The sequence below is a fragment of the Dreissena polymorpha genome, chromosome 5 (assembly GCF_020536995.1).
Source record: "Dreissena polymorpha isolate Duluth1 chromosome 5, UMN_Dpol_1.0, whole genome shotgun sequence".
Classification (NCBI taxonomy): Eukaryota; Metazoa; Mollusca; class Bivalvia; order Myida; family Dreissenidae; genus Dreissena; species Dreissena polymorpha.
The window spans coordinates 30,984,742-31,000,808 of NC_068359.1; the positions used below are offsets into that span (position 1 = coordinate 30,984,742).

Genomic DNA, 16,067 nt, shown 5'->3' on the forward strand with positions numbered 1-16,067 from the left:
TTTTAAGTACAGTAATTTGTCTGCAGTTAAAACCAAACAACCAAACACAAATCAAAATGTTCTTAATTAATGTGTAACAAAGCGCAGAATATATTTCAGTCAGGTGTTGATCACACATCGTCATATTTTAATTGCGTTTTATAGTATTGTCTTTAATCCGGATTCGCCGCGTGTAGGCTGTATAATCTGCAACACCCCTGAAAAACACAATACACTCAATGGGTAATAAAGTTGTATACAATTAGCGCTAATCAAAACTATTATACCTAAACGAAGTCGACGCATTCGATACAGCCTTATTGCATTCGCGTTTTACAGGAAATGTCAGTTGTCAGTACACTGTATAATGAACACCCCTTTGTGTCAAAACCGGATTTAACTTGAGTGTGAATAGTCGACTGTTTCATGTTCTTTGTATCAATACCATCTGTGTATCTGTATTATAAGTATACCAGTCAACAAACAAGGTGCGCGCTTCCGCATATGGGTATTCGGTCGTTCAAAAAATTGACCAACGGTTTAGCGTTCACGCCGTCGAACGCATTAAGCAATATAACTCGTTTTTTTTTTCACTATTTCTTTATTTGCAAAAAATACTAGTGGCTTATAACTTACCTTGCAATCTTTATTTCTCGCATTTTGCGAGTGTGCGAGTGTTAGTTTCGAGCCCTGTGTATATGCGTGGATTACGCTGGATTTAAATGCCTCATGCCTACGGTAATTCAGTCTTATTTGTTTCAAATATGGGACATGATTGTTCGTTAGGATCTTGAATTCGTCCATCGGTCGAAGGACGAAAAAGGCGAAAATTAATGTCGGACGAATAATAATGGTTTCACAGTATATATGAATACAATTAAGATGGATATCAGCGGAAAAGTTGTTTACCTTCACAAAGGAGTACATAAAAAAAATTCAATTAAGTGTTTGTTTAAACTTTAAATTTTATCCCCACGCTTTTTGAAAAGCGTTGGGATATTGTGGTTATCTCCGCTGTCCGTCCGTCCGTCCTGGCCACTATTATCTCCTACACTATTAGTACTAGAACCTTGAAACTTACACACATGGTAGCTATGAGCATATGTGTGACGGTGCACTATTCGGAATTTTGATCTGACCCCTGGGTCAAAAGTTATGGGGATTGGGGTGGGGCCGGGTCAGAGATTTTCACTTATTTTTATGCCCCCGGTATGGTGCATTGGCCATAACTTTTGCAAGATTGAAGATAGCAACTTGATATTTGGCATGCATGTGTATCTCATGGAGCTGCACATTTTGAGTGGTGAAAGGTTAAGGTCAAGGTCATCCTTCAAAGTCAAAGGTCAAAAAAACAAATCCAATGGAAGTAATAAGCTTTAAAGGGAGGTAAGTAAATAACCTGCCAAATGATAAAAAAAAATAATCAAAGCAGCGCAGGAGGGGGCATTGTGTTTGTTAAGGTCAAAGGTATAAAAACAAATCCAAGGGAAGTAACAAGCTTTAAAGGGAGGTAAGTAATGAACCTGCCAAATGATTTTTTTTTTAATAAATCAAAGCGGCGCAGAAGGGGGCATTGTGTTTCTGACAAACACATCTCTTGTTTTATGTTATTTTACATTAACTTCTTCATTTCTACACCGATTCATTTCCAATTGATACTGAACATCTCTTATGATAATATGGTCAATCTTAACTATGCATGGCCCCATTACCAACCGTGGGGTGCCCCCTGGGTCAAACATGCGGCGTAGGGATACGCGTTGGTCTCTGCCGCGCCATTTCAGAATACGAATGACCAGTATAATGACAATCTTGTCTTATTTACAGAGACAAAATCTTATTTTATTTTTAGTGATGTTATTGTAACCAGTAACTAATAACTTTCCAACTACTACTTAAGTTACTTTTCTCTAAATTTAATATATATAAATATATTTTGTGTTTACATACATATATGTTTAAAAATATTATTGTATGCTTCCTTAAGTTTAATGTCAACCATAAAGCCTTAAAGAGAATTTGCACTGCACTTACTTCAAGACAATCATTTGTGTTTTAATCTCATTCTCAAATATAAAACAAAGGTATATGTAAATGATTGCAATACAGATCATTTATTTAATTAATGATGCATACCAAAATAGTCACTCTGTATCTAAACATCCATAAACAGATGTGTACAAACTGTTATAACACTTGACTTTGAATAGTTCTGGCTACCATAACTTTAAATGTCGCTTGTTATGATTTTTGACTGGCGCGACTTTATAGTTATGGACCAACCGCATTAGGAAAGTCAACCAGAAATTCCCGAAAAGTTGACAGTTAACAAAGACCGGTCCAAAACAGCTTTTATATGCAGTTATTGGCCCAAATCAACCACTTCATCGGAAAGATTAACATTTTTCACATTTAACTGATATATTCTTTCATAAAATACTATCTTAAACATATAAAATTTATCTATTCTGCTCTTACATATCGAGAAAAACAGCGATGTGACAGACTTTCTTGAAATGCAAATCTCCCGAGATTTCACGGTCATATGACGTTATTTCTATTTTTAGTAACATACCATGTGCTCATGTGTTTTCAAATTCAGAATGACATTTCCCGGTATTTAAGATTATTCTGGCTTGTTTTGTAAACAAATTGTAGTTTTAATACGAACTCAAAGTAACTATTATTTAAAACTACCTGATTCACACTGAAATCAGTCTTATAGTCCACCATACGTAAGTTGTTAATCACAAATAATAGATTTCAGAAAACGAAAGTAATGTTTACAATTTCAGCAAAAAATGTCAAGGTCGATCCGAAAGTATCCAAATGAAAACTCGTCACGTGACAAAGCGACAATGGCGTCAAAATTGTGAATTTCAGACTGATGAGAGTTATTTTCATCTATTGTAAGATGCATTTGAAATATTTGAACCTTAAAATATTCCCAGATGCAGTAATTTATATTCATTCACTAATATATGTAGAAATGTATGCAAGAAAATGAGCTTTCTTTGATTTATAGCGTGACATAAATATGTTACGACTCTGGTTGACTTTCGATACGGAGTTCGCTTCAGCGTACAGGTCTGTCAATACTATATAAACTGTACGCTGAAGTTTCTTTAGCTAGACTTTGAACAGAAATGTCATGCATATTTATACAAAAGGGGAGTAACTGTTATAGGTTAGACAACAGCTTTTAAGCTATTAAAATGATAAAATTATGTTATTCAAATAATTCAAGATGATTGAGAAAGTTGAATTTGGTTTGCGTATGAAAATATTGATACTATAATGATAAAAAAAACTATAAGAAACTTTCCACAGCAAAAATAATACATTGCATATTAGCTCAACTCATTAAGATATAGATTGAATTACATCTTTACCATGTACTGTCACCATCTTTTCCAAAGAAATGAGTGAACAAATATCTTAAACTATAATTTATTGTACTTTTTGAAAAAAAAGATTAATATATCATTTATATTGCAAAAAAGAAAAGAAAATACAATCATTTGATGTTTGCTCTTATACAAAGCAATTATCAGTGGCCCCACTTATGTACTTTGGAACCACACAATGTTTCATTTTGCAATCTACGAAGCCTAACGTACATTTTCATATGGCAAACCCTCTTTTTATTACTAGAGAATGGTCAGGTGGTACAAAATCTCTTAATTTGAACTACTTTATTATTTATCTACATGTAATGGCTTTCAGCTTTCACCTAGTGGTGTCTAAACAACACACCGTGTCATAGGTAGTGTACTTATCCCTTAACCACTTAGAAACGTATTTTGACGCATTTGTAGTACCTTAGAAAGTTAAATTTAATTTACGACCTTTCTTACTAGTTTCAAGTTTTAAAGGTTTCATTTCCAACCCTTAGATACTGATGAGCAGCAAATTTAACATCTTAAAACCTGAACAGACTGTGAGTTACTCACAGGCTGTTCTGGTTTTATGCTGCTTGCACATTGCCATTGTCACTTTGCCTCTGAGTGGGAAAAGGTTATACAAGGAGGGTCAATGTGTATCACAAGCGATACTCATTCATGTATGTAAGCATTTTTTTGTAATCTCAAGATGTCCTTCATTGTAAAGTGATTTTTGGAAATTCTGCCCCATTCCCTGCTCAAAAAGGTATATTATTTTATTGACCTTAAAATTCTCTCTTAATGTGAACTTTATTTTTAAGGACTAAACTTGGTCCAAAAAAAATCAGAAGTTGGAAGAATTGTTGTCAATAGACCAACCCAACAATTTTAATAAAACCATGTTCAATCACAATCTAATTATGCATTAGTAGCAGAGCTATCTACCAGTGTAATATGCAGAGAGGTTTCGTGGGCTGGGGATTTGGGCTATTTATGAAATACACCCGGGGAATCAGTCGTACCCTCTCCCCCTTTTTTTTAAAGGAATTTCCGCGAATCTCTGAAACAACCACCCAACAACCTTATCCCCGGATATCGCGGAAAAATCACACCCTGTCACGACCAGGGTGATGCTGGTCTTAAAAAAAAAGTAAAAGACTTTTGTCATAAAATAATCGATCCAAAGGCCCCCCACTACATTCAACCTAGACACGAAAAAAAATGTCTACTAAGCCAGGCCCCAGGCATCCAAAGTCAGAGCAAAAGCCTCATCATGTTACTGGGCAGAAACAGTTTTTCTATTTTTAGGTGACCTTGACGTTGACAGGGCCCCAGGCAGGCACTCACCTTGTCACAGAATGGACATGTGGTCTTGCTGAAGACCATGACCTTGTGAGTCTTGGTCAGGTCGGCAATGAGATCCTTGATGTCTTTTGTAGGCGGCATGTTGGTACTTGTGTACTCGATAGGGGAGCCAGCACGCTTAATTTTGTCAAACAGACCTGAAAAATACAAGACAATACATGTATTAATTTACAAATAAGCTTTAAGGCAACATGGAACGCTTTATTTTGGTCACTGTGACCTTGACCTTTGACCTAGTGACCTGAAAATCAATAGGGGTCATCTGCGAGTCACGATCAATGTTACCTATGAAGTGTCATGATCCTAGGCAAAAGCGTTCTTGAGTTATCATCCGAAAATCATTTTACTATTTCTGGTCACCGTGACCTTGACCTTTGACCTTGTGACCTCAAAATCAACAGGGGTCATCTGCGAGTCATGATCAATCTACCTATGAAGTTTCATGATCCTAGGCAAAAGCGTTTTTGAGTTATCATCCGAAAACCATTTTGCTATTTCAGGTCACCGTGACCTAAACCTTTGACCTAGTGACCTCAAAAACAATAGGGGTCATCTGCAAGTCATGATCAATCTACCTATGAAGTTTCATGATCCTAGGCGTATGCGTTCTTGAGTTATCATCCGGTAACCATTTTACTATTTCAGGTCACCGTGACCTTGACCTTTGACCTAGTGACCTCAAAATTGATAGGGGTCATCTGCGAGTCATGATCAATCTACCCATTAAGTTTCATGATCTTAGGCGTATGCGTTCTTGAGTTATCATCCGGAAACCATTTTACTATTTCGGGTCACCGTGACCTTGACCTTTGACCTAGTGACCTCAAAATTGATAGGGGTCATCTGCGAGTCATGATCAATCTACCCATTAAGTTTCATGATCCTAGGCGTATGCGTTCTTGAGTTATCATCCGGAAACCATTTTACTATTTCGGGTCACCGTGACCTTGACCTTTGACCTAGTGACCTCAAAATTGATAGGGGTCATCTGCGAGTCATGATCAATCTACCCATGAAGTTTCATGATCCTATGCGTATGCGTTCTTGAGTTATCATCCGGAAACCATTTTACTATTTCGGGTCACCGTGACCTTGACCTTTGACCTAGTGACCTCAAAATCAATAGGGGTCATCTGCGAGTCATGATCAATCTACCCATAAAGTTTCATGATCCTAAGCGTATGCGTTCTTGAGTTATCATCCGAAAACCATTTTACTATTTTGGGTCACCGTGACCTTGACCTTTGACCTAGTGACCTCAAAATCAATAGGGGTCATCTGCGAGTCATGATCAATCTACCTATGAAGTTTCATGATCCTAGGCGTATGCGTTCTCGAGTTATCATACGACAACCACCTGGTGGACGGACCGACCGACCTACCGACCGACATGAGCAAAGCAATATACCCCCTCTTCTTCGAAGGGGGGCATAAAAATTCTAATAAGTACATTTATGTTAAGAGCAAATTTGTTGACATTTTCTTTCTGTCAAACAATAATGTACATGTAAGGTAACCCACATATCTTTAGAATGTCTATTTCTGTGTAATATCCACACTAATTGGCAGAACCAAACTAAGGCGAAAATGCACGGTAAAGGACCAAACATCATTCTATTAATTTAACATGCGAGGAAAATACAAAATGAGCCAAAGTCAATTACTCAAATGATATTGTAAACCGATGAAAAATAAGGCAATCACAGATTTATCAAATATCTGCCATAAGAGTGTAACTGTTTATGCCGTTAATACATACAAGACGGCCAAGGCTATAAATTTCCATTAAATTAAACTTCCCTGTATGTCCTTAAGTAAAATGGAGCTTAAAAGTAATGAAATATATTGTGTTTTAAAAAACAAATTGGCTTAGCCGAGTAAACAAAAGTTACCTTATCTCACTCAGATTCATTAAAAAATTTCATCAGTTTATATTGTTGCTTAAAGAAAGGTAGCCTGTTTTGTAGCGTGTGCTCAGATATAGCAATGATTTATTTTGTCCAATAGGGAAAAGTACCGGTACCATACCAAAAAATGGGGAAAATGAGCACAACAAAACTGAAATTAAGAGAATACGCGTTGTGAAATATTCAGATTGGGTATAATGGGTCTTTTTAATTACTTAGTATAAATTGCACAAACCAAATTAAATATTCATTTTCATGCATTTTGGCTTGAAATGTTCAGTTTCAGTGCTCATTTTATTTGTTCACTTGCAGATAATGCACTTTGGGAATGAATTGACAAAATGTTTGTTCCTTTTGGGAATTTTTCTAACGGCCATTTGGAATTTTGTAGTTTTTCCTGAATGGGGAAAGTACCTTTATAAAGCAGGGCCTGATAGTAGGCATGGAACAAACCTAAAAAATGTTGGAACACACATGCTTTATTTGCAGTTTATCAATAAAAAAAAACAGGCTGTCATCAAAACATCACAAAGCCTTATTAAAGTAAATATAAAATGAAGCTTATTTTTAACCAGTTCACACTTAAATTCACAAGATCGCAATTGAAGAGTATTCCACTCTAAATTCCTTGGAATTTCCGATAGATTCATGTTTTAAGATTTTTAATTAGTATTTTAATATCGTTTTGCCACACAGTGACAGACACTGTTTATTGAACAATTTATATCAATTTAAAGGCTCTATAAAGGTGACTAATCCAATTATTATGCATATATTCTGGTATAATTTTTACGGGATTTCAGTTACTCTTGCATAATAAATGCTAATAACACAGCTTGACTAAGGTGCAACGTTGTCAAGAATTATGGAAGATATACTTGTTTCATAATTGGAAGAAATGTTTACAACTTTGCAACTAACTTGGTATGTAGCCTCAAAGCGGTGACGTATGCTAAAAATAGCCGAAAGAAATTTCAATTTTAATTCTATTTTAAACAACTTTTTCCCATCAGAAAGTAACTTATTAGATCACTACAAACGTTTTAACCATTTAGAAGAGACCTACTAGTATGTAAGTGATACCGGAAAACGTTGAAAATCAACGATATATTTTTGGTGACCTGAGTCACTTTCACTTTCCCGAGTAAACAGCGATGTAAATAAATTGATTGTTTGTAAACACAATTGACTTGGAGGACACTGTATTTTGAGCTCAAAACAAGTTGTATTGCTCATTTTTTTTATGGAAATGCCCAATAGCGTATATATATTGTTTTTGATAACCTTTATAAATAAAATATGAAAAAAATACTTAAAAATCGGTAAATAATTACGGATCGTAACTTTTATAGAGCCTTTAAGTATTAAACAAATACGGCTAATGTTATGCTAATGTTTCATTCAGTCTGATACTTATATGAATGTATTTTTAAAGCATATCTCTTTCAAATGACAGTTTTAAATCAGAATTTGATAAGAAGTGTTAGCATACAAAAGGCCTTCATAAGAAGAATGAGAAACAAAAAACAAGAACTTCTGAAGAGATAACAAGCCATGAATACATTCAATGTGATCCCCCTCCCAAGTGAATTCCTTCCAGCTAAATGGTCACGCAAGCTTAATCATAGATATATTATACCTTTGAAGTATCAAATAAACGTGCTCCGTACAACGTTTATGAATTATAATTTGAAAAGTAGTGTGCCCTCCAATAGTAGGAGACCATGGTATTCTCATTATTACCAAAATGCATTCACATGATTCTATATTGACAACAGACAACATACATGTACGACTGACAGAGAACAAAAGGCAATCACAAAAGCTCATCAAGATGTTGTGCTCAGGTGAGCTAAAAACCAGTAGACCACGCAATCTTCATGAAAAATCAACTAACTCTATCATTCATAGTTTTGAGAATAAAAAATTGAGTAAAAACTTCTTCCTTTGTATTAAAGGGATCTTTTCACGCTTTGGTAAATTGACAAAATTGAAAAAAGTTGTTTCAGATTCGTAAGTTTTCGTTTTAGTTATGATATTTGTGAGGAAACAGTAATACTGAACATTAACCATGCTCTAATATAGCCATTATATGCATCTTTTGACGATTTTAAAACCTAAAAATTATAAAGCGTTGCAACGCGAAACGATTGAATAATTTGGAGAGTTCTGTTTTTGTCGTTAAATTTTGTAAAACTACGAAGATTGCTTATATAAGGTATAAAATACGTCATGTCTGTATACTCGGCGGAATAGCTCAGTAGGGTAGAGCATTTTTACTTCAGGACTCTGGCAGGACTCCAGGGGTCACTGGTTCGAAACCTGCTCCGGGCAATGTTCTTTTCCTTTTTTTATTTTTTTCTTGATTTTTTACTGGAGCTTTTACGATCCAATGTTTACATTTATCAATATAAAGCATTTAATGAATAAGTTAAAAAAATGCCAAGATCTGTGAAAAGGCCCCTTTAAATGCTGTTCAAGTTTGGTGACTGAAAATTGCGATCATTTTATAACAAAAATAACATACTTTCAGTATACCTCTTGTACATAATGTTCCATAAAATTCAATGAATAAATCCCGCCAAATAATATGTTTTTTTGTGGGCACAACTAAGCAATAAGAGTTAACCTACGTACAGTACACAATAAGGTAACTTAAGCTAGCTTTCTACATTTGTTTATCCTTTAGCCAAATGAGGCATGTGAATTGCATATGAATAGTTCTGAAGAAACCTAAATCCTGTTTAACACTTTCAACATGTAATCTTTTTAATCGGAGCATAAACATGCATTGAGTGTACAATGACAGCATGTTAACAGCAAAATACAAGTATTCCTTCTTTTCAAGCCATTTGAAGTAAAACCCGACAGTTACATGGGAAACAGGATTACACACATGTATAGGCAATGTTGCGAAACACAAGTAAAAAATCCTTCTGACTTTAAAGTATTTAATTTAAACACAATTTTAGACAGTACACCCAACTGTTAAAACTTTCAATAATTATACATGTAGGTTCATGTATTATTGATCAATTTTAGCCAATTGATGTTTATGTAGCCGTGTAAAATATTTACATTTATGACAAATATGTAATTCAGGAGTTGTGCATAGTAGTCAATTTTTGTTTCTTTATACATGACTGTTTTAATTTGAAAACTGAATTCAAAGAAGTATTTCGCCACAAAGGATATTTGTTTTAACTGACTGTTTTATTTAACTTCAGGTACAGCAGTGTACAATTCCCATTTATTCCACTTGCTCTATACACTAGGTCAAAGTCTAGTACTTTTAAATATGAAGGAATAATTGATTAAAATTTCACACTGTGATAGGGAAATCACTTACCTTTCCCAATCATGTACATTTCATGACAAATTACTGACTACAACTGTAATTTTTTTTTTTTAATTTAAAGTGTGTAAGCACACGATGGGCATGTCGATTTACATGTTTTTACTATATACAATCAGGAAAATTCTTAATTAATTATAAATAAAGTTTTCCAAGAAATTCATTCACGGGGACTGAAACCAATGGACTATTCTGGAACTGTTAGTAATCAGCATATTTAAAGCACTATCTAAGTATTATGCGTATTTTTCTGTTTCAGTTTTGGTCAGTGATTGTTCCTTAAGATCTTGAAGACATATGCTACATTTGTAAGTTAAATATTTCAGTATCTGTAGAATTTGTCACCCACATGCAACCCTGACATTGTAAAGTACAAAAGGGCGCATATTTCTGATATATTGCAGATAAGTTTAACTAACACAATACCATTAGTAGAAACATTGATATAGATTTCCAGCGCTTCCACTAGCTTTCAAAAGTTGAACCAGTCATAAACTAAAACTTGGTAGTCCCACTTTTATTTCAGTATTTAAGTAAACCCTACCATATGTGTTGATCACTGGCTACATACATGTGCCAACACTATCCAGTTCCATTTAATCAAGTATAAGTACGATTATTATTTTTAAAACCCAAATATGACCAATATTGAAGAAATCTAAATCCTGTTTAACATTTTTAACATGCAATGTTCTCAATGTAGCATAAACATGTATTGAGTGTACCATGAAAGCATGTAAAAATCAATCTACAAGTATTCCTTCTTTTAAAGCCATTTGTTTTCATAAACAATATTATCTGCCATTTAACACAAGTGCATATACAAAGCGAATTGGGATGGGGTAATTCAGATTCAATATGTATGGTGATTTTTACATTTACACCGTTTTACTTCTGTTTATTTCACTTTAGGTATATTGTTAATTTTAGTTTGTATAGTCATTAAGATTTCCGGTAGTTTGGCCGAGGTATTAAAACTTATGACATAATTATGGAAATGTCCGAGTACCCATCGTGAGTAGATAGTGTAATAGCATGCATTTTCTCTCTGAACAGTCAGTTCTGCTCCCGACCTCGTTGAGTACACATTGCTAAACAAGGGCTGTTTGTAAAACATGCATGCCCCCCATATGGGCTGTCCGTTGTAGTGGCAGCCATTGTGTGAATACGATTTTTGTCACTGTGACCTTGACCTTTGACCTAGTGACCTGAAAATCAATAGGGGTCATCTGCGGGTCACGATCAATGTACCTATGAAGTGTCATGATCCTAGGCAAAAGCGTTCTTTAGTTCTCATCCGAAAATCATTTTACTATTTCGGGTCACCGTGACCTTGACCTTTGACCTTGTGACCTCAAAATCAGTAGGGGTCATCTGCAAGTCATGATCAATCTACCTATGAAGTTTCATTATCCAAGGCGTATGCGTTCTTGAGTCATCATCCGAAAACCATTTTACTATTTCAGGTCACCGTGACCTTGACCTTTGACCTAGTGACCTCAAAATCAATAGGGGTCATCTGCCAGTCATGATTAATCTACCCATGAAGTTTCATGATCCTAGGCGTATGCGTTCTTGAGTTATCATCCGGAAACCATTTTACTATTTTGGGTCACCGTGACCTTGACCTTTGACCTAGTGACCTCAAAATCCATAGGGGTCATCTGCGAGTCATGATTAATGTACCTATGAAGTTTCATGATCCTAGACCCAACCATTCTTGAGTTATCGTCTGACAACCACCTGGTGGACGGACCGACAGACCGACCAACCGACCGACAGACCGACATGAGCAAAGCAATATACCCCCTCTTCTTCGAAGGGGGGCATAATAAGCATTTAAAGGTAATTAAATTATATTATTAACATACATGAAACATTAGGGACTTTAAGCAATAAGAGGCTGGCTATCCTCTTCAAATGCTCTTAAAGCCTTGAAGAAGAATTCTTACCCCTCAGCAGCTCAAGTCGCTAATAGTTGACGATATATAAGTCCTGTACATTTGTAAATAACATTATGAAGCACTTATAGACTCCATAGCTAGGGTGCGAAGTAACACTACAGACATGGAGTCATTTCGACTTGACCTGAGGTCTTGACACAAGGTCTTGTATCGAGGTCTTATTTAACCAATGCAGAGTCGTGTTATTCAATGTACCAGTAATAGTTTGAGGTCCACATACAAATAGGAGAAGACCCGAGGTATTAGTTTTTAGCATATAATGCTTAAGGTCAGGGATTATAGCATTTTAATTATTATTAATTTACTGTTTCAAACCAATTAATTTATTAATAGCTAATCATAAACCCAGGTTAAGGAAAATTATATTTAATTGTGTTTTCAATTTATTGTCTGAGTCATACTAAACATGGAAGCTGGGTCAACCGACATGTTTCACATGCCTGAATCAAGTGACGTGATATGGGATCATCAAGCACTGTCTATATTTAGTAATAACATCCAATCAAGTGAATTTCAATTTAGATTGAATGTAACAAAAAATTGCATCTTTCTATAAATCTTACCAAGTACCAATTAAAAACTTGTCTTTCTATGTATTGAATATTTCCATGTTTAATTTAAGGCTTTTAACGTATTCATATGATTTGCAACAAGATGTGTTTGTGAAACACTATGTCCCCGTATATGACGTTTGACCTTGAAGGATGACCTTGACCTTGACCCTTCACCACTCAAAATGGGCAGCTCCATGAGATACACATGCATGTCAAATATAAAATTGCTAGCTTCAATATTGCAGAAGTGACATTACATGAGCAATTTTGACCCATATATTTGACCTTGAAGGATGACCTTCACCTTGACCTTTCACCCATACATGCCATACGTCCCGGATTGTCCGGGACAGTCCCGGAAATGAAGAACTTGTCCCGCTGTCCCGCAAATCTGTCAAATGTCCCGGAATTTACAAAATCCATATATACATGTACCTTTTCTTAGGCTTAACTGCACCTCGAATCTGTGTATATCTGCAGCGTCTCCATGACAATGCCTACCCGAATAGGCAGACTACGCTACGTGTCAAAATCGATCAATTAACAGGGGTCCTGTTATCATTTCGATTGTCTCACGTTCGCGGTCAAACCGAAAAGGCGGCATTGTTTAATGTGGTTGTTAATTGACTTTAATCTACTACGTCATTATTTCCCGCTGCGCAAGGGCAAAGGATAGTTGTTCACACATATGAAGTCCAACATCGCTGAGTGAATAAAGGCGTATCAACAACTACGCGTTACACACCAGTCTTAATAACAATAACGCAGTGACGTCACCATCTATGTTTAGAACGCTTACACTGAAAACACGTGGCTTGTATCTAGTAACGGAAGTAGTAATGTTTAATTTGACGTTAATAGATCAAGTGTATTTCGGATAGGCTTTCGAACTATTGCAATTAACGATGCGAAACAAAAAAAAACGTATCAAAATGCATACGTCTATAAATATTGCTACATTTTATACATGTCCCGGAAAATCGGCAAAAGTCCCGGACAATTTAACTCAATGTCCCGGAATTGGTCTGAAAAATTATGGCATGTATGAAATTCACCACTCAAAATGTGCAGCTCCATGAGATACACATGCATGCCAAATATCAAGTTGCTATCTTCAATATTGCAAAAGTACTGATAAAATGAGCGATTTCGTCCACATATATTTGACCTTGAAGGATGACCTTGACCTTTCACCACTCAAAATGTGCAGCTCCATGAGATACACATGCATGCAAAATATCAAGTTGCTATCTTGAATATTGAAATATTGCAAAAGTGCACATTAAATGAGCGATTTTGACCCATATATTTGACCTTTGACCTTGAAGTTGCTATCTTCAATATTGCAAAAGTACTGATAAAATGAGCGATTTAGGCCACATATATTTGACCTCTGACCTTGAAGGATGACCTTGACCTTTCACCACTCAAAATGTGCAGCTCCATGAGATACATATGCATGCCAAATATCAAGTTGCTATCTTCAATATTGCAAGTTATTGCAAATGTTAAAGTTGGCGCAAACCAACCAACCAACCAACAGACCAACAGACAGGGCAAAAACAATATGTCCCCCACTACTATAGTGGGGGACATTAAAATAACTACGAAACTTCTTATAAAAATAAAAAGATCTCAATGTTCTATGGGTTTCAAAAGTTGTTATACAAAAATCAATGCACCCACACTTTACATGCTGATAACGTGACGCGTTCATGTTTTGCAATTTTTGCAGGCTTTTAAAGGGCCAAAGGATCAACAAGAAATACATAAGCATTGTTTATTTGAAGCTATACTTTGTACAAATTGTTTTTTTTTTTTAATTTGTGTTTGGGATTACAGGGCTCAGCCTAGATTCAAAATTGAGGAAGAAGTGACTTCTCCCTCTGCTGAAATTATGGATTAGTGAGTCCAATTTAGGGCGAAGTAAGGCCACTTGAAGGAGAAGTGGTTTTTGTTAGGCGTTTAATCAAATCTTCATTTGTTTTATACCCGTAATACCATGGTAGTCGTACAATTTCTGACTGTTTGCTTTTTTAACTTCCAAGACAGATCACCCTTCAACAACGCTGCAAGCAACGTTAATATAGGATGGATATTGGTCGACATGAACAGTGCGAAATCTAGCAACTTAATGATGGGGCATTTGACTTGTGCACCTGTACAATTACAGTACAGCCAAAGCGGAACAAACGTATTTCGCGATCCGCGGAATCAAGGCGAAACGAGTCGATGCCGCCTCAGTTGTTGAAGCCGCGTCAGTATGCGGCGGCAAGTCGCATTTCGCCGCGAGACTTCTCATCTGTCCGCCGAGGCATGCCGCGATCCGCGACGCCGAGTAAATGCGCATCATGAAATAAAAAACCTTTTAAAAATTATTAGTTACATTTAGTTAACAAATTTTGAAAGAACAATTATAATAATAATTAAAATCATAATAAATGTATTGTGCGCGGATTGTATTAGCATATACATATAAGCATAGTTAATGTGTCTGGCCAATTAAGTTTGTTTCTCGCCCGTAGTCAAGGCTAGAAATTAACACTCGCACACTCGCAAAATGCGAGTGAAAAATACTGATTGCGAGTTAAGTTTTAAGCCACTAGTATTGTTTTGCGAGTAAAGAAATAGTGAAAAAAAACTAGTAATATAAATGCACCCGACGTCATGAACGCTAGACCGTTAAGTCAATTTATAGAACGTCTGAATACCTGTATGCAGAAGTGCACACCTTGTATGTAGACTGGTATACTTATAGTACAGATACGCGGATAGTATTGGTACAAAGACTGTGAAACAGTCGACTATTCAAATTTGTTCATTGAACTTGAACAGACATGGCGTCCAAGCCAAACATAAGTAGTTTCTTTTTGCCTACAGACGGAAATAAAAATACGAAAGATAAAGCAAAGTTAACCGTTGATTTGTATTTTGGTGACGTCGCACTCAACACACAATATCATAGCTGATTTTTTTCAATATTTGAAAACCCATTAAAAATATCCCAAACTGACACTTAAACTTTGTTTTCCAAGTGAACACGACACACTTATATTTGAAAACAATACCCTTTTGGTCCAACAAACTGATATCTTTGTATGATTGCAGAAATAAAATGTGTATGTTAAGTACTTTTTATTTTGTTTTAATAGTACTAAATTAATGTCCAAACTTTTTTTATGTTTCCTGTAAAATTTGGGAGACTGTTTTTGATTTTGCGAGTTGGTATTAAAGCTGCTCGCAATGTTTTGCAAGTAGAAAAAAAAGTTAATTTCGAGCCCTGCCGTAGTGTATGTATTTCACACATACAAGTGGTCAAGGCTCCAGCATATGGTGGATTTATAAATTAATTGCATGTTGATTTTTCTATTATGTTTAAGCTGAGAAAATTAGCAGTTTGAAGCCACATCAATAATCAAGACGGTGACGACGTATTTGTTGTTTTGTTAATTATCAGCTTATTATAACTATTGTTTGAATATGCCTATATAAACACGTTTTATTTTGTTCATATTATACAGTTAATATCGCTACTAATTACCCGATAATCCCGTATATTC

The 16,067-nt window shown here is 35.5% G+C and overlaps 1 protein-coding gene across 7 annotated transcripts in view; it reads right to left on the reverse strand.

Annotated features, from left to right (window-relative positions):
• LOC127832467 (thioredoxin reductase 1, cytoplasmic-like) overlaps nucleotides 1-16,067 on the reverse strand; it is an 89,035-nt gene that overhangs the window by 66,201 nt on the left and 6,767 nt on the right. For 6 of the 7 annotated variants that reach the window (XM_052357960.1, XM_052357964.1, XM_052357962.1 and 3 more), the window contains exon 2: nucleotides 4,710-4,864. In XM_052357960.1, coding sequence (XP_052213920.1) covers nucleotides 4,710-4,864 — 155 coding nt within the window. Of the gene's footprint in view, nucleotides 1-4,709; nucleotides 4,865-9,161; nucleotides 9,199-16,067 lie in introns of those variants that run through there. The other variant, XM_052357961.1, reaches the window with a different exon arrangement.